The 15,372-nt window shown below is 41.1% G+C and overlaps 1 protein-coding gene across 3 annotated transcripts; it reads right to left on the reverse strand.

Moving 5' to 3' along the window:
* Positions 1-6,606: 6,606 nt before the first annotated feature.
* Positions 6,607-14,601, reverse strand: HUS1 (HUS1 checkpoint clamp component). 3 transcript variants are annotated; one of them, XM_039708612.1, is made up of 8 exons: positions 14,456-14,601; positions 14,040-14,167; positions 13,424-13,576; positions 12,676-12,783; positions 11,704-11,778; positions 9,800-9,899; positions 9,302-9,433; positions 6,607-8,488 (listed from the first exon to the last, which is right to left on the reverse strand). In XM_039708612.1, exons 1-8 carry the CDS (start codon positions 14,505-14,507, stop codon positions 8,406-8,408), a joined length of 831 nt encoding a protein of 276 aa, XP_039564546.1. In that variant the 5' UTR covers positions 14,508-14,601; the 3' UTR covers positions 6,607-8,405. The 3 variants fall into 3 exon arrangements, with proteins under 3 accessions (XP_039564546.1, XP_039564545.1, XP_039564548.1); XM_039708611.1 differs by having other exon boundaries at positions 13,424-13,600; XM_039708614.1 differs by having other exon boundaries at positions 13,424-13,600; positions 14,452-14,591.
* Positions 14,602-15,372: the final 771 nt, after the last annotated feature.

Below are 15,372 nucleotides of genomic sequence, written 5' to 3' on the forward strand. Positions count from 1 at the left end.
TAAAAAGGAGGCGGAACATAAAACACTTCAACCAATGAGGGGGAACTTGGGAGGGAACAAACTCATGAGAAACCTGCCAGCTAGCCAATAGGGAATGTGACAGGGAGGGACTCTTGTTCCCGATGCAATCACCCACCGAGGTGGGGAGAACTTTCTGGAAAGAGGGAAGGGGACAGTGGGCGATGGACAGGAACTCAGGGAGGGATTGACAGAGGGTAACCAGGGGAACAGGGGTGGAGACAAAAAACTGACACTCTCAAAAGGAGGGGTTGCCAGGGGAGGAGGGGGAGGGGGGACCCCAGGACCGAACCATTATAACTTTAGGGGGAAACAGAACAAACCAAATGAACCATGCACCACAACACTCAGGAAAAAAGTTTTGCCTATACTGAGATGGTCTCCATGTTAAAAAGCTGGATTACATTTGATTAAATGCAAGCACACACTTTTATGCCAGAAATTGGATTGTATGAGGATCAACAAGTTCAAGTGCCAGGTCTACCACTTAGGTAACAACAACCCTATGCAGAATGTGAAGGCAGTTGCTGGAAAAGCTGACCAGTGGAAAAGGCCCTGCAGGTGTTGCTCAACAGCAGCTGAACACAAGCCAGATTGTGCCCAGGTGGCCAATAAGGTCAATGGCATCCTGGCCTGTACCAGGAAGAATGTGGCCAGCAGCACTAGGGCAGTTATCATCCGTCTGTACTCAGTACTCAGAGTACTCGTATCATGTGTCTAGTTCTGGGCTCCTCACTACAAAAAAGACATTGAGGTGCTGGAGCATGTCTAGAGAAGGGCAACAAAACTGGTGAAGGGTCTGGAGCACAAGTCCTATGAAGAATGGCTGAAGGAGCTGGGGTATTTAGCCTGGAGAAGGTAAGCTCTGGGGCAGCTTACCACTGTCTACAACTACCAAAAGAAGGTCGTAGCCATGCAGGTGTTGGTCTCATCTCCCAGGTAGCAAGTGACAAGATGAGAGGAAATGGCCTCAAGTTGTACTGGGGAGCTTTGGATTGGATATTAGCAAAAATCTCTTCACTGAATAGGTTGCCCAAGGAAGCGCGAGATCACCATCCCTGGAAGTGTTCAAAAGATGTGTGGATGTGGTACTTAAGGATGTAATTTAGTGGTGAATATGGCAGTAATAGGTTAATAGTTGGATTTCATGATCTTAGAGGTCTTTGCCAACCTTAAAAACTTCATGATTATATTACTCCATTTAAGACCACAAGTAGAAATAAATCTTGTATTTAAAACCATGACAATTAACTGTGGGAAAAAAAAAGACATAGCAAATAATGCCACCATAGATTATGGCACAGCATTTGTCATAATGACAGACATTTCAGCATTTAGAAATCAGGCAGAAGTATGAGACTTGTAGTGCTAAATAAAAGGACATACAAGAATGTGAGAGTGAGAAGCTTGTTTGGTTGGGGTTTTTTTTTCAGATATTGTTTTCCTTCCTATTAACTGTATTGCTACTGCATACAGTAGGGGGAAAAACCCAAACAAAAACTCTCAGAGTTCTTTCCAGGAGATGGACAGTTCATCAGAAAGTAAACCTTTCCATAGATGAAAGTCAACTGATGATCAAAGAATGCAATAGAGAATCACCAAATTACACTACCAGCATGTGAACTGCCTCCTGGTTTTGGGAGTGGGATGGGGGGATTGTAATTTGAATGTTTTAAAGAGTTCCTCTGCTGGCTTGGTCTTGCTAGCATAAATCAGTTTTTATAAGAGGAAATTAGTTTTCTCCCAAGTTTTAACAGCTACTTCCTTCCATTGTCTAGGAAGTGATTTACTGAATTCTACAAATGTAACAACTGCCAGCAATAGGAAGATGACATTCACACTCTCACTCTCACTGCATAACAAAGATCTCTGATTTAATTTAGCAGTGATTAATTGTGATTAACTATTTCACTGACAGGATTGCAATAGTATAGAACAAACATAGTACACAAAACTTTCTGCATGTACAGAAGCTGCAGGATGTTGGATGGATGGTTGATTGGTTGGTTGGGTTTTTTTTTGGAGCTGGACTGTGGATCTTAAAAATAGTGACATGTTGGACTAAAGCTGGAGAAGAACACGAGTAGAACATACTTCTTTCTGCTTCAATGGGATTTTATCTTTGGCATTACAACAACAATCCTTCTATACCTTAATAATGAAATAAAACTATTTCCAATATTCTATTAATCTTTTGAGCCTCTTTACAAAAGTGTCATCAACATATGGTAACATTCATTTAGTCAAGTGTGTCTGGTTTGCAGTTAAAAAATGAGGGAAATGTAAAAAATTATGTTGCATTTCTGTGCTGAACTATTTAGGATCTTAATGGCTAAAATATCCAGACTGGCAATAAATTCATCCTTGACTTGGAAGTTTTCCTTAATTCTTATTAAAATCGGTGGACTTCATAAGCATGTTTTAACTGGACTAGAAAAGATAATGCATTAAATTCTTTTGAAAAGCCAACACCCTACATATATTTGGTACAGATGTTTAGAGTTTGAGGACATAAAAAAACTACAGAGAGGGATTACTTTTCTGCACTTCAAGCCTACAGTGGTGGTGATCACAGGGAGCATTCCTGTCTGTAATGAGATTTCCATTCTACCAGTGCAACTGAACCAAATAAAAGTTAATTTCTCAACTGGTCTAGTTGTGACAAAGTGGTTTTGTGTAAAAGAAAAATCCAAGTGAATAGGGTCTCTGCAGCCTCCTCTCCCCTCTCTGTAAATATATTCATGTCTTGCAACTCACAGGCTATTGCAGAATGAAGGAAATAACTTTTTGTGGCCATGTCATATGAAAATATTAACAACTCTAGCAACATATACCATACTTGAGGGAGTTAATCATTCATTTCCCCTCTAGTGTGCCTATCTTCCATCTGCCTTCAACTATTGTCCTGGTTTGGGACAAATTTGGGAGGAAACTTTTAAAGTGGTCTTTTCTAGAAACCAAATTCAAGCAGCTCCTCTCCCAACTGGTTTGGGGAAAAGATTTTTTTGGAGAAAAGTGGAAAAAACTGCCACGAGCATAAAAAAAGAATAATATTAAACAATAAAACCTCTCACTGTTCTGAAAAGATGGCAAATTCAGAAAGTCCTTGTCATGGGGTGTAGTTTGGCTCACTCAGTCTCTTATTAGTCCCTCCTGAGTTGGAAAATGCTGCATCCTGGGTCCCAATGGGCCACAGGCACAAACTCCTGGTGGTTTTTTGGGTTTTCAATCCAGAGCAGGGCCAATCAGTTCCAAGAAAAAGAAAAGCCACCATCTGAGGGACTTCTCTGCCTCAGCTAGTTAAAAACTAACTAAAAGCAAAGGAGAATGTTCTCCCGCTCCCTGTCCATGCTGAGGACAACACGCACTGAGAGAGAGCAAGGAATGCGCAGGAGCAAGTGCAGTTTATGAACACAAACTGCATGCTTCTTCTCTCCTCAGCTTCACTCTTGGAACCAGTCTTAATGGTGCAAACTTAAAATCCAGCATAAACAGAACAGACAATTGGGGATACAAGCACCATTAAGTCCCCCTAGGACAACTACCTTCTGTGCTGTCCATCTGAAGACAACTGTAATTTCAATCATGGAAACTTACAGATTTTCAAGCATTAAGTCTTTAACCTGAAGGACATGGTGAATTTGCAAATAAGGGGAAATGTTCAAAGACTCAGAATGGAAGCTCACTCACAGAAACTACTGAAGACACAATATATGATACATAGAGTAAGTTTCAATATCAATATATGATATATAGAGTAAGTTTAAAACCTCTTGCCTATCTCCCAGAGACAGAAAGACTATAAGGCAGACAGAAAAGCATCACTGAAAAGACTACTCTTCTCTGAGAAACCAAAACAAATACAAAATTGCCTTTAACAGCATCAGTTGCAGATACAGGAGACTTTGAATTATTTCTGGAAAGACTTGGATCCATCATGACTGACACACTCTATGGTGGAGATTTAATGAATCACAATGGTGTTCCTTATCTCTGCTTTCTTAAATATTTTTCCCAAGTATGATTGGAAAAAAGGTATCTGCAGACTAGAATGAAGCAAAGAACATGTTGCACGTGCTCCAGGTCTCCTACTTCTACACTACGGAATGCATCCCTCCTGTCCAAAATGCTCTTGCTCTGTCTCTGCAAATCCAGATGATCTCTGGGGGAGACGAGCTTTGCAGGGATCACAGAATCACAGAACGGGTAAGTTTGTAAGAGTCCACAGTGGGACACTTAGCTCTACCTCCCTGCTCACACAGGGTTCCCTACAGCATATTAATCGGGCATATGTCCTGATGGCTTTTGAATATCTCCAGGGAAGGAGTCTCCACAACCTCTCTGGACAACATATTCCAGTGCTCAAAAGAAGTTCTTTTCCATGTTGAGGTGAAACTTCCTGTGTTCCAATTTCTGCCCATTTCTTCTCATCCTGCTGCTCATCACCAAGAAGAGCCTTGGTCCTACCCCTTGATGTCCTCCCTTCAAATACTTCAGATGTTGATAAAATCCCTTTTCAGTCTGCTCTCCTCCAGGCTAAACAGTCCCAGCTCCCTCAGGCTCTCCTCATGAATGAGGTGCTGCAGTACCCTCCTCATCTTCATTGCCTTCCTCTGGACTTGCTCCAGGAACTCCATGTCTCCCTTGTACTGAGGAGCTCAGGACAGGTCACAGCACTCCAGATGCAGACTCACCAGGGCTGAGTAGAGTAGCAGGATCACTTCTTATGACCTTCTGGCCACATTCCCTAATGCACCCCCAAGATATCAGTGGCTCTCTGCCACAAGGACACGCTTTGGCAGCCTATTGCACACCATTACCCACTTCTCCAGAGCTGCTTCAGAGCAAGTCAGCCCCCAGCCGGTACTGGTACATGCAGTTCTTTTTCCCCAGGTGCAGGACCCTCCTTTTGCCTTTGATGAATTTCAGAAGGTTCTTCTCTGAACAAGTCTCCAACTTGTTGAAATTCTTCTAATGGCAGTACAACATTCTGTGGTATTGGCCACTTCTGAATCCAATACTTACGCCTGAGGGACACCACAGCCCTCCAGCTAGCTAGACTCTGTATCACTAATCAGAACGCTCTGAGACCTGCCATAAAGCCTGATCTCAATCTACCTCACCATCTGCTCATCCAGCTCACACTTCTGAGCTTGCCTATCAGAATGTCATGGCAGACAGTGTCAAAAGCCTGACTGAAGCCCAAGAAGACCACATTCATTGTTCTCCCTTCATTTATCCAACCAGTTATCCCATTGCAGAAGGCAATCATCTCCAATTTGGCTTCTTCCATAGCTATGACATGACAGTAAACCATTAAAGTTCATAAAATATAAATCTGTTAGATGTTAAAAAACCGTAACTAATTACCCAATGTTCTGATATGAAAAGTCAGAAAGTCCAACAGTCCTTTAGTGAACTGCAATAAATTGTGCTTCAGAGTGTCATGAATAGTACATCACAAAGTGGAAGATCAATTATTATGTACGTAAGAGTTGAACACATGCATCATACCAGTCTAAACAAAGAGGAACCAAACATTTATGGCACTAGCCCACACACACTAAAATAGCTTGCTTCCCTGGCATAAAGATGTCCCTGCATTAATAAGAAGGCTAGAATTTAAGCTTCTATCAGACAAGCCAAGTGAACTGGAAATCCTTCATGCATTTATTTATCACATATTGCACCCAGCTGTATTGCAGAAAGATTCTTGTTTTACATATGAAGAACTGAAGCAGAGATATTTAAGTCCAGATCACATAAGCTATTTAGCAACCTAATCTGCGTGCAACATAACTGAGTCTATGCCTAAATTATTTTAACTGGGTCATTCATGATGCTTGCTCTGGAAACAGTATTTTTTCCATAGCATACAGTGTTGAAATAATTTCAGTCTTACATTTAGTCATGGCAATCTGCCCATTTGAGAATTGTCATTTATGAAAAACCCTCTCACAAGGGTTAACTGTGGTCCATTACTTGTTCCCAGCTTTTTCTTAGGAATGCAGAGTAATACGTTTTTCCACAGCTCTTTAGCACCCTCTGTTTTCTTTTTCTAATCAAAATGTTGTTCTTTTTTAATTGCAGTGACATTGAAAAAATCAGACTATATGTAAAGGCTTTTTCAAATACAGCATAAAAATAAGGATCAGTAATGCAGTGTGTAACCAAAAAGCAAGAAAAAGAAGAGAAGGTTGTAAGTTTCCATACCAGACCAAAAAAGGGTTAAGAGGAAGAAACCAAAAACATGAAGGGACACCAAGGGACACAAAAGTGATGCGAGTACTTTAGGAGGCATCTGTGTGAGAGTGTTAAGAGGTGTTTATTTTATGGTTATCTGATTGATCACATCCTATACTGGATGAGAAAAAGAAAACAAATGAGGTAAACACAAATATAAACCCTGATTGATTAGCATTAACAAAGACAGAAACCAGAAAAAAAAGAACTGAAAATATCTGTTTGCATTACTTGTCAGTTGGGCTATCAAGAAACAGCAGGCTATGTTGGTTTTGGCTGTGATAGAATTTGTTTTCTTCATAGTAGCTCATATGGTTATGTTCTGGATTTATGACCAAAACAGTGTTGATAACACAGCGATGTTTTTATTATTGCTGAACAGCATATATATAGCATCAAGGCATTACTCCCATACTGCCCCACTAGCAAATATGCTGGGAGTGCACAAGAAATTGGTAGGGACACAGCTGGGACAGCTGACCTCAACTGACCAGAGCGATATCTGTATCATACAGCATCGCGTTCATCTCAGGGAAAAGGAGGAGGAAGAAAAGGGCATTTAGAGTTATAGTCTGTGTTCCCAAGTGTTATGCATGATGGAGCCCTGCTTTCCTGGGAATGGTTAAACACCTATGCTCATGAGAAGCAGTGAATGAATTCCATATTTTGCTTTGCCTATTAAGCTGTCCTTATCTCAACCCATGATTTTTTTCACTTTTATCCTTCCAATTCTCTCCCCCATCCCACTAGGTGTGAGTTAGTGAGTGGCTGCTTACCAAGGTCAACTCACAACATAGGCAAAATGGGATTTTGCAAATAGTAAAGATGCAAACCGTAGCATGGTGGAAATATGACAACTAATGAGGCAATGTGCAGGGCAGGGAAGAGCAGGGAGCAACAAAGAGGGAATGGGTAGAAAGGTCTATAAACAGTCAGTCAACACACTCATCACTGCAAGTCTATTCTACCTTCTCATTGCCACTGCCTCTCCTTAGCCTTCTCTTGAGCATTTGCATTTCCATGGACAAAAGATTCATTGCTCCCTTAATGTCAATGCCCCTTGAAAACAACCCAAACCATCAAAACCCAGCACTTCTGACCATGACAAGCTACTTTCTGGAAGAAACTCCCAGTCTCATTTGGCAGCACAGACTCAATCACTAAAACAATCAAAAGCTGTACGGAACATGCCAGGGTAACAAATAAATCACACATGGAATAAGGAGGAAAAGACCTCAGAAAATAACCAGGAGGTAGAAGCAAGGGCAGTACTCCTATGAGTGAAATTCAGTCATCCTCTTGGCTGCTTGGCATGAGAGCCTACACACAATCTTACCATGTCTGACACCATGACGACAAAGGTTGTACAATGTTTTCTAGCTGGAAAGGGAAAAAATGTGATCCACAGATAACTGGCTCTTTATTTCACACCAACTGCTGTGCTTACACATGTCCTCATATGATATTCATTCTGTACATAGTGATTTTCACTGCCCACATTAACAAAGTAATCCAGACTGTTTTGCTCATGCTCCCAGGCCAAGAGTTAAACAAAGAGTAAGCATGAACAGATCTACTGAGATATGTTGGAGCAAGTGCAATCAAAAGACTCCTACTGGAACAGAATTCAATTCCATACCACTTCAGGAGGGCTCTGCATACTTGTCCAGGCAAATACCAGTCAGGCAGCCCTCCAGAAGGTTCTCCTGTTTCATGGAGGGAAGATAAGATTGCTCAGAGATCCCTTAACTTGGATTGCATTGCTCAATACTGAATACACACAGCAGCAGCTCCAGAGGTGAATTCTACCTTTTTTTAGTTTTTTGAGAAGACTGAAGTATTTAATTCAGTGTGCTTTTGGGATGTTTTGAGCTGTGGCTAAGACAAATTTCAGTTTTGTTCCTCCTAAGAGTAAGATATACCAATGCTCCCCAGCATTGTGTCTTTCATAGCATGTAACTATTCACAAACATGGCTGGCTGGATGAGGAGGTATTTTGAACACTTTCATAAATATTGAAATAATGTCCATCTGATGGATGCGTCTAACAGTGTCTCACATCAAAACACTCCAGCAGCTCAGGAAAGATTTCAGACTTCATGAAAGAGGCCTCGGATTGGAAAATGACCAAGATTCCAAAACACTCAGGCAATTGCTGGAATAAAATACTGAAGTGAAACCTCCTCATGGAGCAAGATGAAATGGACAATTCTCTTACGTACAATATCTGTGGGGAAAAAAAAAATTAAAACACCAATTCACCTCAAAGCAGGAAAAATACTTTAAAATTACATCTTTTAAAGATGTCACCATAAAAACAATGCTTCCACCACTTCTGACAGAAGGGTAACTAGACAATTTAAATCCTTGAAGGTCTGTGAAGCATTAATAGTTTATGAAAGATGGCACCAAGAAGTAAATATATAGTGTATAGGTTTATAATGCTACACCAATTATTTAAATCTTCCTTGGGAAATTTTCGGTATCTGCACTAAACCATAAGAAACAGATGTTCTCAGGAAAAGCACAGTTATAAAAATAAGATATAAACCCCTGCAGAGACTTCTGCTAGAAAGGAAGTATTGTTTTCTATGGCTAGAAACACTAGCTGTATAAAAAGCATTTTAGTATTCGAATCAGTGTAAGAAAACATCCAAAGGGAAAAAAACCCAACCAAAAAAACTTGCCAGTAAATTCCAATTTCTCTGCTAGAAGCTAGAGGCTTTAAGACTTTCAAAAAATAATATCTCAAAATAATAATAAACATTAATAACAACTTTAAAACAAAGACAACACACACAATTAGTGAATCTGAGTATTCAGCTTGAGACTTTTAAAACAGCCTGACTTATTTTTTCTTTCCCAAATGCCTAGGACCTGAATCTAACTGACTAAAAATATAAATATTAGAAGTCCTTGGGTATAGTAAAAATAGTTGACTTTCAGACACACAAAACAGAAGATATGATATTCTGCTGAAACTATGTATGGCAAACGGCCCTACTTAACTGGAGTTCACAAGGAGAGCTGTTGAACTTACTGCACAATGCTTTTGTAGGATTGACCTGTTGTCCAGCAAGCAGCTGCTGCAGCTTCTTGATGTCTATGCATGCTTCAGCCATACTTTCCAGATCTCTGCCTTGAGCAGAACTTTGACATCCATCCTCTGATGCTAAAAGAGTAAGAACACAACACTTAGTCCAAACATAAAAAGCAGTTTCAACACCCACAGGGACATACCTGAAAACTGCTGAAGTGCTGGAACTCAACTGGCTTGTTTTTTCAGACCAGTGCAAGGAAAAAAAATCCCAGTTTTCCTATCAAGCTGTCAAGAATAATGGAAGAGATTCCCCACCACCACCCCAAACATGAAACAGACACTCCACTGGCCACTCCACTTTTTCTTTTAAGACTTCATTTGAAGACTTCAAAGTATTTGATGTTATTTTCTAAATAATAAAAGCTAAAAAGTACTGCTATAGGCAACACACTTAAGTAATGAGATCAGACAGACACAAGAAGTAACAGGGAAACTTACCCCAGGGAGGATTTCCCAGGTCTTTAAAATGTGTTGTTACAGATACTAAGTCAGTTTCTGTTTTCAAGTTCATTTCACCACTCAAGTTTGCTTCAATCACCTGCAATGAATCTCAATTTTAGACAACCCACTTTCACATTGCAGAATTACAGAAGAATACAGTTTGGTTTTGTTCAAATACAAGCTTCCAGGAGTATTTCAGTATAAGTCAATCATACTTTCTGAAAATGGTTGAACATTTGAATGTTCAGCTATAAAATGCATTTCCCATCATTCCCGTATGAAGTACTCTGGACCACACTTTCAGAAGTTATGAGAAGAAATTTAACGTTCTCCAGTACTTTTAGAACAAGTATTAGCTTTGCTAAGTTCATGAGGAAAAGACTTCAGAAATAAGAGACTGAAGCTGAAGAAATGCAAAGATTCCTGAATTTCCATTCAGTTATTCAACAAATAGAAAGGCACCTACACAGTCTATATGACACACACAGAAAACGGGATGCACCAGGAGCTGACAGTGCTGCTTTCAAGAATTTAAACTAGACAACAGCTGGATCAGATCAGTAACTTCAAGAAGGACTTTGAACTGACAGAAATCCTGTAAAAGTGCTAAAAGCTTTCAAATTCCATTCTGTAAACTGGAAGAAGGAATTTGAAGGAGACTATGTATGGTCTTACACAAATCCCAAGTAGATCAGAGGATTCCTAAAGCACAACAGGCACTTTGTTTCTGTGATTAGATGAATTTTCAGTAATTAAAAAAAAAAAAGACTTGTACTGCAAGCAGAATCTTGTATAGAATGGCTCCAGACAATGGACAATCAGAATTTTTTTTAAGTAAATTTTTCAGCAATGATCTTGACCAGTTTTATTACCAGGATGCATCTTACAAAAATAATTAATTGTGACACATGATGTTTTTGTTTTCCAACAACATGAAAGCAAGACACTTAGTATAAGTTCAATCCCGTCATACAACTATCCTCTGTGAGGAAAGAGCCTCAGCTCCAGAAACAAAAGCACTGCGCTCAATTTTGCATAAGCATATCCACCAAGGACATGGGAGAAGGAAAGAAAATAAAAACAAAGTCCCACAAAAGTTTGATGTGTATTTGCAGGATGGCTGCCATTTGCAAAACTGCCAGTAACCCAGGGTAATCTCTCAACTCTTCCAATTCTTGAAAAACTGAGACTGCTCCAATTTCAGGATTCTCAGTTAACAGAAAATTTCCTATTTATCAAAACTGGTATGAACAGCATCAAACTGAAACTATTTCAAAGCTCTACACTTACTTTCTAACTTTCATGTCAGTCAATTATGGTGACTGTGAGCACAAACAACTAAATAAAAAACCAAAGCCCTTTTCTGTCCAACCACAGAGGGCTTCTTTCAGTTAAAAGGCCCACCAGCACTCTAGAAATCCAGGGTAGACTGCAAATCCAACATGTCAGTCTAAAGCACGGTATGACATCCAGGGGCTATTAGCAGCATTTCCTTTAAATCCTACGTCAAGTTTACCTAAAGTTCATTCACAGACACCTAACACAACACTCACTTAATTGGCATTTCCTTAATGAAATAGCCTGGAAAGTCTACAGCTAGCTTCCTGAAGGACTGTCATGCCTTACCAGCTAAAAAGAGTAGCTTGTAGCAACACAATGCCATGTTCTTTCATGGATTTAGTACAAAGGGCATCATTTTCTGAGAAGCCCAGCAAAAGCTCTTCAGTGTAAATCCTAAAATAAATCCAATCATTCTATTCAGGCTTTACACAGGCTTCAGGTGCCTTGATTTCAATGTCTAAGTCATCTCAAGATAATGTAGCAGCACCAGTTTAGGCAACCTGTTATGTCCCTTGTGAAATAACATCTGTAGCATACATGCTTTAAGTGCCTTAACTTACAATGAAATTGCTGAGATTCTTCATTCTTTCCACAACACTCTTCATTGTTTTCAGCACTGGTAGGTAAATACTGACCTAGGAATACATAAAAACTGCATTTGCACAAGTATTTCAGATGTGATTGGGACACATTTATTTCTACTTTCAATTCCATCATAGTTTGGACAGTGTTATCAGAGCTTTCAGGGTGCACAGTATCTATCTGAAATCAAATGTCTCAGGAACATAAGAACCCTTTCCCATTACACCAACAGGCCATCATTCTAGCAATTGTTCCAGACACAACATTCCAAGTCTGTGTTCAAAATAGAGCCATGTTTTTGCAGATCAGATTCTCAAATGAGCATCTGTGTTACTAAATAGTCAATTACTATAGACAAAAATAAAAGAAAGACATTCCTATGATACTGCAGCAGTGTAAATCTGAAATAAAAGAACAAAATACTGAAAGTTTCTTTTTGTACGTCTTCAGAATCTAAACGCTTTTAGCTATAGAGGTGACAGACATCCATAACCTCAAACAGGAGCACACTTGTACAAGGACCTTTCCTTAAAACTCTGCTAAAAAGTCAAAATCAGGAGGAATACACATATATCTTTAACTCTGCCAGATAGGCCATAAATTTCAGAAATAACAGATTATTTGGGCCATTTGGCACCTGAACAGCTGAAACACCCTGAAGTTGTGTGGTTTAGAGATGCTCCAGACTAAAGCCATGCAAGTCCTTCTTTCCTCCCTTCCTCTGCCATGAACCTCACAGAAGCAATTGGCAATCACCACTCTGTTTCAATAAGTTCTTGGCTCTCTTGTCAGGATAGAAGCCATGTTCCATACCCCTCCAAAACTGTAGCCTCCAGTCTTTCTTCTTTCCTTTCAACTCCTTTCCCAACCCCACCCTAGTATACTCTATAGCAATACCATTCAACTGGCAACCTCCCCTTTCAGAAGGGAATATAAAAGCAGAGGCTTACATCAAAGTCTGGCACACTGGGCTCTCTGAAGTCATTCCACATTCTTCTGGGAATAACTCCCACAGGAATGTCATGTGTCACAATCCTGCTGCTGCTTGATAAGGATGGCTTGAGGGAAAAAGAGGATGCCTTTGCAGTTAAACACAAGATTGGAATTCTAAATTTACATTTTTCAGACCCACTCTGGGAAATGCTATAACTACGTGCCCAACACTCAGTTCCAGTTTTCCCTCAGTTCCTACCAATATGCTTTTAAGTGCGCTTCCCTTTCAAATGAGGAAGAGTTTGTGATGTATCAGTCATTAGTATACCTATAATCTATCCTTAGAACTGAAAAGGTGAATCAGTGGAGTTAACAGCAACAAAAGAATCAGAAGTCAGCAATATCAGGAAAACCAAAGGCAAAACACAAACACTGAAACCTCCTTCACCTAATGGCTTCAATGAAAAGGCAATAATAGGCAGAAGATACAGAGGATGAAGAAATGGAGAAAAGTAGACATTAGAAAAACTTGTTTCAATAACATAGCTTTCTTCCTCCACCTCCTCCTTGCCTTTTGGAAAATACAAAGCTGGTTCTGTATGCTATCACCCATGATGGCAAGAAAGGCTAGTGAAATGGAAAATGGCACAATGTTTCTTTAGTTTTCTAGAATTATACCATATATTACCCTTTGATCTTAGGAAACACACTACATTTTAGAAAACTTTTTCTTAATAATGAATGTGAAAGCATGGTTCCACTTACTAGCTCCACAGCAACTCTGAGACAGGGACAGTGTTTATTAGTCAACTTGATCTTCACTGCCTTAGCACTCTGGGCAGTTTTTAATGCTCTCCACAGGTTCTCAGGCACAAACTCTAAATAGATTTCATTGTGCTCTGCAGCTACTCCTTCCATCTGAAATTCATCAAAGAAATTCCCCTACAATTTTTGAAAGTCAGGAAATAAAAGAAACAAGAGAGGCAAGTTTTATTTATCAGACCTTAAGCTTAGAACTGCATTTGTACACCAGAAATTCCCCTCTGCCTCAAATCACCTGAGGAATTACAACCCTGAAAACTCATTGCTTCAGGCAACTATTTAATGTAGTCCCCCAACACCTAATCAGTCCATTAGACAGCGAGTTATGCGTTCCTGTTTCCAGTTTTGGGCAGGCCCATGTGGGCCAGCACACTGAAGCTTTACACTGAAGTGACAATCAAGGAAAAGGGAGTATCCAACCTGAAACCCCTGTGCAGCCAGACAGACCTTGAGAGACCTGACACATCGAAGGTGGGGGCTACAAGAAATGCCTCGTACACCAAACCAAACTGCATGCTCTGGTTTTCAAAATGTGGTTACTGAACTATCCTGGGCTCACCTGGCTCAGCTCACACCACATACTGGCGCCTCCATTTGCTACTTTATCGGAAAGGATGAAATACAGCTTGCAGACGGTAAGGCGCAGGATGCAGGTCTTGGCTAACTTGGCGACTGTGTTAATTATACCTGCCGGAGGGAAGGAGGGAGGGAGGGAGAGAGGAGGACGTTACAGCGGTGATCACTCCATGCAGCCCAGTCTCTGCGGGACAGAAAAACCCTCAGCCTTTACAAACGCAGCTCGTGCTGCTTCGCAAACTCCTAAGCACCTCAGGGGGAAGGAAAGGGCCTCATGCCAGCTCCTCCCAGGAAAGCATTATGGTCCTCACCTCCCTTCCTCTTTTCTTTGCCCGAGAAAGCCGGCCCCAGCCGCTCAGAGAGGCACTGCCACCCTTGAGCCAGCCCCGACATACTCACGGCTGAAGTGATTAAGGCAGGCGAGATCCACAATCTTAGCCCGAAATCGCATGGCGGAGCCAGCCCTCCCAGCCCCTTGCCCGCTGCCACGGAAGGCGGTCAGGGAGGGAGGGGCCTCACACCCAGCAGCTCTGCGCCGACCCCGGATGCGCGGCGGGGTTGGGTGGAGTCTGGCAGAGACGTACTGGGCTTCCTTCCGCTTCGGTGGCGGTCGTCGCAATCCGGGCTGAAAAGCTTAGCTTGAAAATGCTTTGGCATCCCTGGAACATACGTGAAAATTCGTCTGTATGGGTCGCAGTCCCGATGTCTCGAGAAATTTCTTTTTCAAATCCAAGGGGGCCCTTGCAGGAGACACCATCAGCCCCTGGCAGGGGCCAAGCTCCGACGCTGCCCCACAGGACGCGGTGGTGGGAAAGGAAGCAACAGTCGTGTTACAAGGTGGTGCGAACAGCTTCGTGAGGGGCCTTTCCACTGCCCCATTGTTACCAGGTCACCCAGAAAGGGCTGGGCAACCGAAAGTGTTTTGAGAAAGATATTCTCTGTCAGACTGGGCACCTCATGTAGCCAGGCTCTCAGCTTAATGCATGGTGCACAGGAGTTTATGCAAAGGTTGGAATAGGTCAAGAAAATAGAAAGTGAAGGAAAACTTTGTTTTACCTAGTCAATGTGCAGCATGCCTGTTTCCTATAGACGGTGTCCTTTACCTTAATGGTTTTGATTCCTTGCAGTCCTTCAAAACTACAGCATTTGCAGAGACAAATCCTGACGGACCAAAAAAGAACAACACTAGTTTTCTAGTGTTGTTCTTTTTTGGTCTGTCAGGACTGTCTGGTGTTCTTTTGTCACATTGCAAGTTCCCCAGATCAGCTAAATTGCCTCGCTAACATTTAATTTTGAAATATTCTGGGGATACTGCT

The sequence above is a fragment of the Passer montanus genome, unplaced genomic scaffold, assembly GCF_014805655.1.
Source record: "Passer montanus isolate IOZ18808 unplaced genomic scaffold, ASM1480565v1 scaffold208, whole genome shotgun sequence".
NCBI classification, from domain to species: Eukaryota; Metazoa; Chordata; class Aves; order Passeriformes; family Passeridae; genus Passer; species Passer montanus.